At 33.9% G+C, this 15,019-nt stretch overlaps 1 protein-coding gene across 4 annotated transcripts in view; it reads left to right on the top strand.

The window, feature by feature from the left end:
* The window catches only part of NUP58 (nucleoporin 58), a 41,036-nt gene that overhangs the window by 22,411 nt on the left and 3,606 nt on the right, over window positions 1-15,019 (top strand). For all 4 annotated transcript variants that reach the window (XM_030813214.1, XM_030813216.1, XM_030813215.1 and 1 more), the window contains 6 exons: window positions 847-926; window positions 3,095-3,213; window positions 3,612-3,694; window positions 7,575-7,776; window positions 13,156-13,254; window positions 14,852-14,947. In XM_030813214.1, the coding sequence (XP_030669074.1) occupies window positions 847-926; window positions 3,095-3,213; window positions 3,612-3,694; window positions 7,575-7,776; window positions 13,156-13,254; window positions 14,852-14,947 (679 nt within the window). The remainder of the gene's footprint in view (window positions 1-846; window positions 927-3,094; window positions 3,214-3,611; window positions 3,695-7,574; window positions 7,777-13,155; window positions 13,255-14,851; window positions 14,948-15,019) is intronic.

The following is a 15,019-nucleotide window of genomic DNA, read 5'->3' as shown; positions in this document are numbered from 1 at the left end:
TTGTACTGGAGTGGGGTGGGATGGAAGCCTCAGTTGAGTGAAAAGGATGTAGAAAAAACAGTCATCAACTTAGCAGCTTGGCAGTTTAATGAGGGAGAGATGCTGCTACAGGGAATATAAAGTTAAAGTAACTCTTTGTGAAATAAAGAATACTTAAATAGAGATCAAAATATAGTGAAATGATAGGAATGTGGAATGTAAGGGGGTAAACAGGATACTAATCTTGAAAAAACATTGGCTGGAATTGCAGAAAGCAGTATAAGAATGGATGAGTGTGTAAGCTTTAAAAGATCTAGTTCTCCGGTCTTCTAGCAACATGATATTGGGCAAGTTACTTAATGGCTTTGTAAATCAATTTCATCATCTATAAAAAGGGAAACATTCCCTACATTGTAATGTTGTCCTTGAGAAGTAACTTTTAGCATAGTGTTTGGTACATAGCAAGCACCCAAATGTTAATTGTGCCTGTCTGAGCCTCAACATTATTATTACTACCTGCCTTTAAAAAAAAGTATTTTCTGCATTTATATTAAAGATTTTAAGTAGTAATATAATCTTTACACTGTAAATGAATTCACTTCATGAATCCTACAGAAATCCATAGTTTTAAAAATAGATCTACAGCTCTTTATAAGTTTGTTAAAACTGTAATTTGTCTGCTCTTGAAAGGTTTTAGCAACTTGTGAAGCAGCTTCATCCATAATATGTTCTTATAGCATGAACCTCCAAGGAATTGTTTGAAGTTTCAGTCCAGAGACTGAATATTTTTTTTAGTATGGTATTTTTAACATAACTCTTAACTGGCTTTTTTTTTTTTTTTCTTTTTTTAATCTTCTGGTATATTAGGAGTTAAAGAATGCTGAAATAGCTTTAAGAACCCAGAAGACACCACCTGGACTTCAACATGAATATGCAGCTCCTGCTGAGTAAGTTGCTGGATTTTTAAAAACAAGTGTTTCTCACTTTCAGAAAGAACAGTAATAATAGCATACAAACTAAATATTTTTAGTATACTATGTGGAAAGGCTGAGCCAGTAAGCACTTTACATGGATTTTAAATTTCATAATAACCCTAAAAAGGTTTATCTCCATTAACACCATTTGACTGCAGGGTAAGTGAAGGCTAAGATCTGAGCTTTTCACCACTATTATGCATTTATACTTCATGTACATATTACAGAGTCTGCTCCATTTTATTAAATTTTGCTGGTAATGGAAAATTACCATTATTCATTTACATAGGTAATACATGTTCTGGAAGAAAAATTAGAAAATATAGCTGGGCGCGGTGGCTCACGCTTGTAATCCCAGCACTTTGGGAGGCCGAGGCGGGCGGATCACGAGGTCAGGAGATCGAGACCACGGTGAAACCCCGTCTCTACTAAAAAAATACAAAAAATTAGCCGGGCGTGGTGGCGGGCGCGGTGGCGGGCGCCTGTAGTCCCAGCTACTCGGAGAGGCTGAGGCAGGAGAATGGCGTGAACCCGGGAGGTGGAGCGTGCAGTAAGCCGAGATTGCGCCACTGCACTCCAGCCTGGGCGACAGAGCGAGACTCCGTCTCAAAAAAAAAAAAAAAATGCAAATTAAAAAAAATAAAGAAAAAATAGAAAATATAGATAAGTAGAAGAAAAAACCAACCTGTAATCACATCACTCAGCTTGTGTATACATTTGGTTTCCATACATGTAAATTATATCTTGTCTCTCTTTTTATGTCCTTCCATGTTGATGAAGATAATAATAACTGATGTTTACCAAATGCTTACTATTTCCCATGCAGTGTGCTTAGGACTACACATGCTTTACCTTCATATTTCACAAGATCTCTGTAGCTGTTGTTATTCCAGTTTTAGCGATAAAGAGACTGAGGTATGCAAAAGTGAGTTGAATGGTGGGGGTCTGTTTGATTCCTGGTCTTTCACAATTAATTAATTAACTTGTAGAGATGACATTTCACAGTGTTGCCTAGGCTGGTCCTAGGCTAAAGTGATTCTCCTGCTTCAGACTCCCGAAGTGCTGGGATTACAGATGTGAGCCACCATGCCTGGCCCCTTACTTATTTTATTCTTTTAGTTTTTTATTACAATTTTGGTCTACAGAAAAGTTTCAAGATGAGAACTAAAAATTCCTGTATGCCTTTCATTCCAATTTCCTACACTAACATTTTTACCATATTTTTGTTCCTCACATTCTATATGTATGTATACATTTCTCCCCCAAACAGTTTGGGTTATTTGCAGAGATAATGTTCACTATGCTAAAGTACTTCAGTGGGTATTTCTTAAAAATAAGGATATTCTCATACTTAACAGTTCTCAAATTCAGGAAATTCATAATGCCCATGATATTCGTCTTACTCAGATTGGCATTGGATGTGCTTCCTCACTGGACTTCCTCTACTATTTTATCCCTCTGTCTTGTACTTAATACTGCCATCAGAACTAATTTTGCAAAATGCATTCATGGTTGCCCATTTTTTACTGAAAAACATTCAGATTCATTTGTATACTATTCAAGATACTTTCTTTTTTTTAATCTATCTAGCACTCGCTGTGGGTAAATTTATTAGAAAAGTAGCAATAATTACATGTGCTTTCTGTAGTATACTATGGTGTTCTCAGATTATAAATTTTATTGATAACTATAAATTCTTAATTCTGAAATCTGGTTGATAGACGTTTCTACTTTATTTTAAATTTATTTTAACCTTACAGAAAACTTCCAAAATAGTAGTACAGAGAATTTATTTATATCACTTCCCTTACTTCCCCTTATGTTAATTTATAACTATAGTATAGTTACCAAGAACAGGTAACTAAAATTGTTACAATATTATTAACTAAACTACTAAACTTACTGCAATTCAACCAGTTTTTCCACTAATGTACTTCTGTTTCAGCATCCTATTTGGGATTCACAGTGCATTTGTAATTTCTCCTTAATCTCTTCTGGTCACAGTTATTCAGTCCTTCCTTTCCCTGGATAACCTTGATACTTTTGAAGACTATTAAATTATTGCAGAATGTTCCTTAATTTGGATTTGTCACTCCAAATTAAAAAAACATTTGATCTGACTTTTTAAATGTTTTTTAAAGCTACTTCAGAATCTTGGTTCAGCAATTTGAGGTACAGCTTCAGCAGTACAGGCAGCAGATTGAAGAACTAGAAAACCATCTTGCCACTCAAGCAAATAATTCACATATAACCCCTCAAGGTAACATGCTTACTGTGGTAATTTTTTTTGAACTTTTGTTTGTAGGAGATAGATGTGGTTATATAATAGGTATTCTGGATAACTACTGGTAGCCCCTTTAAGAAAATTTCCTTAAAAGTCATTTACTACTCCTTTATTCCCTATAAATATAATATGCTTTATTATATGAATTGTTACTGTGGTAACAAGGGCAGAAATCTTAGGGCCTTCCCCCCAGATTTCTTTTGTAGACCTTCTCTCAGTCTGCTACTCTGTATGTTCTCTAGCCATGAGAACGTTGATAGAGTTTTTTCTCCTACACGTTAACTATGCCAAAAATTGGACTCAAATAGAAAAATAAAATGGATTGTGCTATATATATGTATATATTTGGGTGATAATGTAATTTTCTTTTATAGATTTGTCAATGGCTATGCAGAAAATTTATCAAACATTTGTAGCTTTAGCGGCACAACTTCAGTCTATTCATGAAAACGTAAAGGTAAGTTTTCATTGCCCATTTATCTACCTGGATATGTAGACCCAAGTATTTGTTTATCTGGGGACAAATGTGTCCCTGCTTGATACAGAAATAGCTAAAATTACATATAAGTGAAAAGATGAAAACTACTCTAATCCATAACATACCCAGACATAACGATTGATACCTGTTCTTTTAAAAAAGATCCAAGTACCCTGTACAGTCTGTTGTTATAACTTTTTTTAAGCAGTGCATTGTGAATAACTTTCTATGTTAATACATGTTTCTTGAATATCATTTTTAATAGTTAACGCAGGAGTTTGTTGTATGTTTGTACATTGTTTAACCCATTTTCTGTTGGATATTTAGGTGGTTTCTATTTCTTTACCACTATAAATAGCACTGTAGAAAATAGGCATTCTTAGCCGGGCACGGTGGCTCACACCTGTAATCCCAGCACTTTGGGAGGCCGAGGTGGGCGAATCACAAGGTCAGGAGTTTGAGACTAGCCTGGCCAATATGGTGAAACCCCGTCTCTACTAAAAATACAAAAATTAGCCGGGTGTGGTGGCGGGCACTTGTAGTCCCAGCTACCTGGGAGGCTGAGGCAGGAGAATTGCTTGAACCCAGGAGGTGGAGGTTGCAGTGAGCCGAGATCACACCACTGCACTCCAGCCTGGGCAACAGAGCAAGATTCTGTCTCAAAAAAAAAAAAAAACAAAAACAAAAGTAAAAGGAAAAATAAGCATTCTTAGTAGCAAATGATTTTGAACTACCTTAATTTTATCTTGTGTTTTAAGTGTTTATTGGCCACTGCATTAAAAACCTGCTTACAACGTTTCTCCCTTCTAAACACAGGGAACTGTTTTGTGTTTATTAAATAATGTAAATAAAATGATATATCACTGAATATTTAGACTGACTCTCGCTTTTTTTTTTTTTTTTTTTTTTTTGACAGACTCTTGCTCTGTCGCCCAGGCTGGAGTTCAGTGGCATGATCTTGGTTCACTGCAACCTCCACCTCCTGGGTTCAAGTGATTCTCATGCTTCAGCCTCCTGAGTAGCTGGGACTACAGGCACGTGTCACTACGCCTGGCTAATTTTTTGTATTTTTGTAGAGACAGGGTTTTGCTATGTTGCACAGGCTGGTCTCAACCTACTAAATTCAGGCAATCCTCCCTCCTCGGCCTCCCAAAGTGCTAGGATTTACAGGCATGAGCCACTGCACCCAGCCTGAATATTTTGACTCTCATATAATAACGTTAGTTTTAAAAATGTATTTAAGTGAAATGTTCAAGGTAAGTACATCTTTTCTAACTGAGCAAATGTAACTAAACTCTTTAATCTTAGAGTGTATGTGGTCCAAAATACCTTTAAAATTCAAGCGGCAGAACCTGAGTCTAGATAAATTATCAACTGTGTAGAAGAGAGTTTAATTGGAATTATCAACATTTTCATTTTTATTTTGATCTCATGCATAGTAACAGAATTTTTTTAAGTTAACCATTTAAATTACACCATTTTTGAAATGGTAGTGCACTTTAGACCTTTTGCTTTAGTAGATTTAAAACTGTAACCCAAATCTTTAAATTTAGTTCCAAAAGAGGAATTTTATCAGATTAAAAAAAAATTTTATTAGTCTATAATAAATGTTACTTTAATTTTTTAATAAAATTAATATATGGCACTTGGAAGTCCGTTGCGCAGAATTTTTTTCCTTAATTTTTATTATGAAATCTTTCAAATATACACAAAAGTAGGCTATCATTATAATGAATGCCCAGGTATGACTACCTAACTTCAACCATTATCAAAACCCTGCTGAACTTGTTTTATCAATGCTCCACAGAAGATGCTTTTTCCCCCCCCGGCAGTATTTCAGAGCAAATGCCAGGTGTAAATGTACATTTTTTTTAATAGCACTTTCTCCTCTCTGGTTTGGAAAATATATCATTTTTGGTAATATGACCATAAAACAGTGAGACCAAGACCACATAAAACTGCCCTAGATCACTTCAGATAAACGTTGTAGACGTGAAATTTTGACCTACTCTTTAAGCAACCCAAGAACAAAAGGATATTCCCAAGAACCAAAGATTATTTTATAATCAAATTTGGTATGTTGCCATTACTTTTAGCTTATTTAGTGAGCAAACTAAGCTCTAGGTTTCTTTATTTCTTGTAGAAATCTCACGAGACATTTTTTTGTTCGTTTTGTTTTTCATTAGGTAATCTGTTGAAACAGGCGTTAGCTATCTTATCCAGCCAGGCCTCAGGAACATTAACATATTTGGAAGTTTTAGCAATTTGTTTTATAAATCATGGCTGATGCCAAGGTTTTTGTTTGTTTTATTATTTTCTTTTGTTTTGTTTTGTTTTGTTGAGACAGGGGCTTGCTCTGTTGACCATGCTAGAGTGCAGTGGCGTAATCATGACTCATTGCAGTCTCAATCTCCTGGGCCCAAGTGATCCTCCCGCCTCAGCCTCAGCCTCTTGAGTAGCTAGGACTACAGACATGCACCACCACACCTAGCTATTTTTTTAACTTTTTGTAGAGAGGGGGACTTGCTGTGTTGCCCAGGCTTATCTTAACTCCTGGCCTCAAGGAGTCCTCCTGCCTAGACCTCCCAAAGGGCTGGGATTATAGGTGGGAGCCACCGCAGCCAGCCTGTTTCTTTTAACTAATGGTCTTAAGTTTCTAAAGGGTATCATTATTTTCCATTATCTGAAGTAGAACTAAAATTTATGGGATACTGATGCTTGCCCAGGAAAAGGAAGGGTGTGGATTTGCAAGAGATCGGTAGTGCTTGTTTTTCTTACATCATATATCTTGATTCTGGCTTTGTATCTTCCCCAATATCCAGTTCTTGGCAGGCCCCCTTTTTTAATACATCATAAATGTAGCAAAGTTTGGAATTGGAACATCAAACACTGACATCCACACAAAAAGGGCGATGATAGCTTTTAAATACTGTAAACAACAGTAAGATTTTTAAGTGCTGTACTTGTTATGATCAGAACCTAATGTTTACTAATTTCCGCTAGAAATGTAAGAAATATGAAAAATCTGTGTCTCTTCAAAAAGTGGTTAAAAACCTATCTAAATTAGGCTAAATCTTCAATGAAAGCATTAAATAATTTTAAGTGAAACAGAATTGTTGCTGTTAATGGCCTTAATCAAGGCAGATGCTGCATTGGGTAAAAGCAGCTCACTTTATGAACTTGGGAATTTTTCTTACTCTGGAGTTATAAACTCACTTTTTTTTTTGAGGCGGGTGGTTGGGTTCATAACTTTAACATGAATCAAGTCTCATTGTACGATGGTCAAATAATAGCAATAAAGTAGAAGCCCTCATCATACCCTCCAAGCACTGCTGAGGTGCAACACCTTATTTTAGCATGTGTTACCCAGGCCTTCTAAAAAATGTATTTGAAAGTATATATATTTAGTGCTGACTTTTTTTTCTTTTTTTTTTTTAAACTGTTTTATTAATCAGAAGGCTGTGAAAAGGTTGGACATTTGAGGGGAAAGTTTCTTGAAAAACTGGAATATTTATTTTCAAATTCTTTTCATCCATCCATCTGCACATTGATGGAGTATTTAAATATTACTCTGTCTAAAAGCTTAGCTGATTTATTTTAAACAAGGCCTCACAAAGACAATATTTTAGGAAGCATATTGTAAAGATAGGGAGTAAACTATTCAAGGGAGCAGTAGAACTCTTGAACTCATCACTTCCTACACCAAAGTGCATTATTAGCACTCTAATTTGCAGTTTGGATTGAATGTATAATATTGGGAGTGTCTTTGGTAACTTATGGTTATATTAATCCACGTATTACCGTAGTCAATGTGGAACTTCATTTAGCCATTTTGTTTGTTTATTTTTTATTCTTTTAGGTTCTGAAAGAACAGTACCTTGGCTACAGGAAAATGTTCTTGGGAGATGCTGTTGATGTGTTTGAAACAAGGCGAGCAGAAGCCAAGAAGTGGCAGAACACACCCAGAGTTACTACTGGACCCACCCCTTTCAGCACCATGCCAAACGCAGCAGCCGTTGCCATGGCTGCAACACTTACACAGCAGCAACAGCCTGCTACAGGTCTGAACGCATTCAAGTTATAGCTTCTTACTGTTCCAATGCAGAACATTTATGTGCGTTTTTATAAGTCTTCCATTTGTGTGAGCACTGAAATTTCTATGAGTAGCTGTTCCAATACAATCTAAAATTGTGATGGACACAATTATAAACATACCTGATAAAAAAGGCAGGGTAGTCTTAGCAATAATTATACATCAATTAGATATTGAATATTGTGAATCTACTTAATGTTATTTGCTGTATTGCTATAAATGCCCTTTAGAACATGGTGTTTCACTAGTGAATTACATTTAAGAATAACATTAGATTCTGAAATCATGATTGTACCATTTATTGTTTTAAAGTCAGAGATCATCCATCCATTCGTTGAATTTTTCATATATGATACTGATAGATGGTGCATTCTCATTTTCCTCATACATAGTGATTACAAAGTACCCACATTCAGGATGAAGTATGCTTTTATTGACTGAAGGTATGTTGAAGATCAGTAGGCTCGTTTGTATGTATGTTGACTGTAAACAGAATACAAGCTCTCTAAACCAAATTTTGAAGAAGATACATGCTAGAATTATACCTCTTCAAGGTGAACAGAACAGCAAGAGCAGGAAAAAGGTGTTTTGAGATGTGGATTGCACATTAAGGAGCAACTGGGAAGTTGAACAGATGAAAATAATTGATGACATGGAAAGCATATTATTTTATTCCTTGGTTTAGTTACACTTCTAATTAGAGAAACATTTTCTGTGGTCATTCTACAGTGTTTTATTTGGTCCTGTGTCTTTCGGAGGTTAATAATTATCTTAATCCTGCATCCCTTTTGTCCTGTTTAAAGCTTGACATGGAAAAATAGTCTTAATTGATACTGATTTTTTTATTTTAATCATTCATAAATTTCTTAGTAATGCTTATTATTCGATAGCATGTGTCTTTCTGAGAGTTCCATATAGTCCAGTAGTACATTATAATGCAAAAAAAAATTAATACATATTTAGATTGCATTCAAGCTACCTAAACTAGGGAAGCATTCTCTGGTTTTCACTATTGGCAGTTTAAAAAATTGTTCTTCACATTTGGAGATGACAGAATTGACTTGCCATAAGTAAAGGGTTGATAATAGATTTATGCCAAATCCTCCATATCCCTTGGCTGGACCCATGTGAATAGTGGCTTGCATGAGCACTGTCTGGTAGCTCTCTAGCTGGCTGGAGTGTAGGATTGCATTTTCAAGTTATGGAGGGACAAAGTCATTATGGGATTGATTCCTTTGAGGATTGATATTTCTTCTTAAAAGGAATCAATCGCATAATTATGACCATCAGCTCTCGTGATTACTTAACCAGTTAATCAAACCAACCATAGTACTAGTTTACTTTTTAGAGCCAGTATTAATCCTAAAGTAGATAAGTGTAGATTTGGTTAAGTGTTCTTTAAACATAGTGAATTTCCATTCTATTAAATAAAACTTGAGAAATATCAGTTATATAAAAAGTTATGTTGTAAGTGAATATATTCTATGATAAATATCTAAACTTGAAGCAAAACCTCCTGTCAAGGGTTTGTGTGTGTGTGTGTGTGTGTGTGTGTAACTTTCTTATCTATAGACTATTATTTTGAGAAATTCATAGGTTTTCACTCATACATTTTGAGCTCGTGGACTTACGGAGATGTGTGTTCATTCTCTAAATGAGTGCCTACTATGTGCTGGGCTCGAGGAATACAAAGGTAGACAATATAAATTTGGTCTTTGCCCTCTGTGGTGGTTGAGAATATTAGCTTAATCTGGAGTATTCTTGAGGAGCCTTTTGCACATAGACTTTAATTTTGTCTGTGACTTTTCCCAGACTTTGGGGAAATTGACTGCCTTCACTCTTCCCTGAAACTTTGAAGTCCACATAAGGGCTTTCTAATCAGATGGCAGAAATTATAATTTATTAACCTAAACAACCTTACAGTGTTTTCACTTTGAATTGTATGAATTCTTAGAACTGAGAAGCTAAACAACAGTGATAACAATTTTACATTATCTTTTCTTTCTCCTTTTGTTTCTCTAAAGGTCTCCCAGGCCTTCCCAGTCAAGATTTTCGTTATTTTAGTCATGTCACCATGATGTGAGATTTATGAGCTCTGTTAGATACATTTAGAAATGTCCCTATTTATTGAATGGTGTTTTGTACCCCGTAAGTTATCCCTTATGCCCTGTGACTTCTGTGAAATCTTTGTTTTTAAGTGCCAGTAACAAATTTTAGACCATCTAGATGAAGGTAGAGAGAGCTTATGCATTGTTTTTATACATCACTGTTGATCTATACAAGATTTGAGTTATCAGAAGGGTTTTGCTTTTATTTGCATATAAAATTTTTATTAACATGAATATGGGCACAGAGCAAATAGTTTCTTAGACTGCTGCCTTCTGAAGGTGGCTTCTGTATCTTTCTCAGAGGAGGAGGAATAGACTTAAACGACTTCTTTGTCCTTCTTCAATTTTTTTTAATGAAAAAATATACTAGGGTTTAGGCATGTGTGATGTACAGTTATTTGTTCTGAAGGCTGCAGAGAACTGAAAATCCAGCAGGCTATTTGTGTATGAAATCATGAGCATCAATACGTGGATAACGTAGTTTCATGTTGGCAGAACTTGACACTTGTCTATAAGTGCTTCTCAAGCCTCCTGAAAAACTGAAGACATTTACATTAGGCTTTTCAGTATAATTTTAATTTAGGATAGGTTTTTTAGCAATGTACCTGGGATTGAGTTTTGCTATTGTGTTTTGACACTTTTAAGAGTTCTTGATGTTTACATAATAAGACTTTCTTATGTGACTTAGCTGCTGTTTTAAGGAGAGCCAAGACGTTTTGTTAGGAATTCCTACTTTTTAGCTTAGTGTAGGTTTGGACATTTAAGGTGTAGTGTTAAATAGGAAACATTAAGTATTTCATCTTAGTTTCTTGTGGTTTTGTGATTTTGTTGTATTTAATAACCAAAGGAACATTCCCCATTAAATCAGTAAGAGTAAAATTTTTCAAACTGGGGAAAACGCATTTTAGGTTTTTTAAAGAAAAATAATTTTAAAATGTGACTTAGAAATAACCATACTAATTACATTAGGCGTTTGGGGTGATCATGGAAAATTATAAAATATTTTTAGCACTTTAGTCCTTTTTCTGTTAATGCAGTTTTACTTTTAAGAAAGTAGAATTTATTCTGGAAAATATAAATTACAGTGCTAAACCTGGTTTTGTTGTGTGTGAATATATTCTATGGTAACTTTTGTAAAATGTTACTCTACATGAAGATTTCACTTTGGTCAGTCATTGGTATATATCACTACAAACTTAATTTTATTTATGGAAATAAGAACCTCTCATTGAATGACTATTCAAATTTCAAAGCAGACTTCTTGAATTGTTTACGTAACTTTTGCCTGAAAGATTTAGACTGCTTTCTAATAGTGAAACTAATATATATGGTGGCCAGAGTGTAATATATGCTAATACTTTGGCATGGGAGATATTTATCATGAGTTTTTACTATTAAAAAATGTTATACATTTGCCTACGAGTTTTATAAATGATGTTGCCTTCAGAATTTGTGTGAAGGTACAAAACTAAAAATATCATGTATCTGATGTGCAATGGAAAGTCTTGTCATCATTAGATATGAGTTCTTGATTATATTCTTGAATATTGATTATTAGAAAAACCTTATGTTCTGTTGCTCTTAACAACAGACCCACACACAACAAAAAGCATGCTATTTGAGTAACTCTTATGACTTACAAGGCTGAGGGCTGTGGTGTGCATTATTCTTTAGGGTCTTCCACCAGCAGTGCCTCCTGTTAACCTGTGACACACAAGTCTCTCGATGTTAAAGAAACTGGACATGTGTTTTTTATGTTTTTTGTTAGGAATCAGAAAGTATAATAATATGCTTGGTTTCTTTTTCCTATAGTAACATTTTACAAAAGAGCTGCTAGGCAGGTATTTTATTCTCAAATTGATCTCAAACTGGATGTAAAATTTTAAATTATTTTTTTAATAGTAGTATAAGAATTCTGGCTGCTATTAGTTATTGTTTATTTTCTGGGTAGAAGCTATTTGAAAAGTCCAGTTTCTGTCCCAGTGTAGCGAAATGTAGTTCCTCGGTTGTTTTTCTTTAAATGCTTTATAATTTTACACTACCTTTTCAATATACAAACCTCATTCTTCATTGGATAACTTGAAGGCTTTGATTTCTTTAAAAATTTAAATTTTAGTGTGTATATTACTTTGACAGTTCCCTCATCTTCGAGATGCACTGATCACTGTGCTTGAAAAAGACAATACTGAAGATTGTACTATGAAGTTTATTGAATAATTTTCATAAATTATTTATCCAAATGAGAGATTTTTAGATTTTTGTATTCTGCTTAGTTTAAAAAAAAAATAGTAGTTTAAAAGAGAGGCTAGTAAGTTTGATGCTATTCTTGCCAAACAAACTCAGCCAAAATCTTTAAAGTAACAAGTGGGAAAAGGATGACTAATCGTTCTGCTTCTGAGTACATTTTCCAAAACGTTGGAAAGAAACTTCTGAATTGAAATCTTGAATGTATTGAATCTGTCAAGGTACACAGCGGTGCCTTTGTAAATGTTCATTACTTTATTTAATCAGGTGATAAGTGGTGTAATGTAGCAGAGCTTAAGAATAGAACTCAATTATCACTTTTTGTGAACAAGTTGGAATTGTCATGTTACTGTGTAATTGATTTGCTTTACAATGAACAATAAATTTAATAAAATAAAACATTGTCTTGTTTTTTATCTACTTATTGTATATCATTTATATTTCATATGAGAAATCATGCCTAGTTTTTTGGGTACTTACTCTTATGAAATAACATGATAGTTTTGCCATGTTAGTGTCAGTCTCTCTTGATCAGTTGAGACTTGACTCTAACACTAAGGAGCTTGATTAAAAAAAGTAAAAACCGCTTACTGATTATGCCAACTAGTTTTACCAGAAAACAAGTGAGGAGATCTAAAATAATTCTAGAAGTAAATCTAAAGGAACGATAATTTATGATACATTAAAGATTTCAAATTATTTAGTAGATTAAACTAACATTTATCTTTCATTGCGGTAAGCCTCTTTTAATTGTCTAGTTCTGAACAGGTTAATTTTTTTAAAATCTTTTTTTAATTTTTAGATAGATAAATCAGTTTGGATAGATAAGTTAGACTGGAGAGACATCCTGAAAACTAAGTTTTAACAAATGGAATCAGTTAAAAGTAATCACTGTTCATTTAAAAAATAATTTCATAAAGAATCTTTAATCTTGAAAGAGTAAGGCAAATTTGTTTTTTTTTCCCCCCCATTTTTTTTTTTTTTTTTTATACCAGGGCCACAGCCATCTCTGGGAGTTAGTTTTGGAACGCCATTCGGCTCAGGTATTGGCACTGGCTTGCAATCAAGTGGCTTAGGTTCTTCAAACCTTGGAGGTACACTTTAACTTTTCTAATATTTCATTGAACTATTATATATTTGAATTGATACTAGCCTGTAAAAAAAAAATTTCTAAGAGAATCTGCTGCTATTTTGGAAGTTAAGGTTCCATCTGGCAAAAACGATTCTCAAACATAATTATTGCTTTCTAATATTAGATTTAGAACTTAAAGAATCCTTCCATCTTCTGTGAATAGCAAATATAAAGTATTAAAATTAAGTGGTAGGCATGTTCATGTTTTCAAAGCAATATGCTGACACATGAACTTGAGAATTCTTTAGTTTTAATCATCTTAATTAAAAATCTTAAAATTAATAGTCTTAGTTTGGAGTCTGAACTACTTCTGGATGATATACATTCTCTTAATCAGTATCTTCTTTTTTCTAAAAATGAGTACTTAGGGAAATTATTATGAATTGAACAGCTCAACTCATGTCCATTTCTAAGCACATTTGGCAAATTTGCCTATATACATACTTGTTTACATAAGCAATTAAGCTTATTTTAATACTTTCATAAGTTTAGTAAGGTAAGTCCTCTGCAAAAACATAATGCTAAATAAAAATGCATTCACAATTCTTTGATATGGATAACTGAAAGTTGGTTATGTTTTCATAGGCACATTATAATGTAATGAATAAGTTGCCCTTATTTCCACTAAAATATAAGATGGGAGACCTATAAGCTATTATGGTTGTTTAATATAGACTCTGTTCTAAATTAGGAATTATTAGAATCATGGCAGATAGCATAATTCCTATAATCTATAATTAATTTGCCATCACATTTCTTACTGTTACAGGCAATGATACTGTCACACTCAGTATTTTAGATAAGCTATTGCAAAGTAACCGAAAAAGAATTTGAACTTTATTTGTAGAGCACCTGTCTCTTAGGAGAGTGGAAACTAGTCTTCAAGTACTTAGAATGTCATGACCTTTGTGTGATAAAAAATACTTCTTTTTTTAAATGATGAAGATAGTATTGTTAAGAGAAAAACCATGATCTTCTCACCACCAATTTTTCACTGTTAAACTGGCTGGTAGTATGGCAGGAATCTACTGTTACTGAGTAGATTTAAAGTGCTTGATTATGTAGTTATGCAGAGTTTTTCAGCGGTTCAGATTCTTAGTTAAAAATGTTTTGGGAAAGAGCAGAGTAAAATAACCTTGTAGTATTTAGTGTTTACATTGTAGTGCATGTCATGCTTATTAATGTATTTAGTCCTTTTTTTGTGAAATGAAATACCCCTGAAGTGGAAATGTTTATAACTGACTAAAATTATACTTGAATGATGGGTAAAATTTTCTAGCACATTTAAAAGAGAAAATACTAATTTCTTTTTTATGGCCTTGTTCTTTAAAAATTGATGGGTCACAAACTTAGTCTAAATAGATACAAATGTTTTATTTCGGAATTAGTCTAGTTCTTCTAAAAGTCTCATGCAAAGGAGTAAGCAGATTTCCTTAATAAGGCCATGTTTTTCAGCACTGTATCTATTAGACCTCTGATGATTTTCGGTTGTACTTGTCCGTATCCTTTAACCTGTGTTTTATGTGCCATTGTATATTTTTCTATTACCCTTCCACTAGGATTTGGAACTAGCTCTGGTTTTGGATGCAGCACCACAGGGGCCTCCACATTTGGATTTGGAACAACAAATAAACCCTCAGGAAGTCTTAGTGCAGGTTTGTGTGTTTCTGCCTGGATTTCAGGCAAATTTAAAGGTGTAAATTATTTAATTTAAAAGTATGTGTTGT

This window comes from Nomascus leucogenys, chromosome 5, assembly GCF_006542625.1.
Source record: "Nomascus leucogenys isolate Asia chromosome 5, Asia_NLE_v1, whole genome shotgun sequence".
Lineage (NCBI taxonomy): Eukaryota > Metazoa > Chordata > Mammalia > Primates > Hylobatidae > Nomascus > Nomascus leucogenys.
The sequence above is the reverse complement of the archived record's forward strand: the minus strand, read 5'-3'. Positions and strand labels throughout refer to the sequence as shown.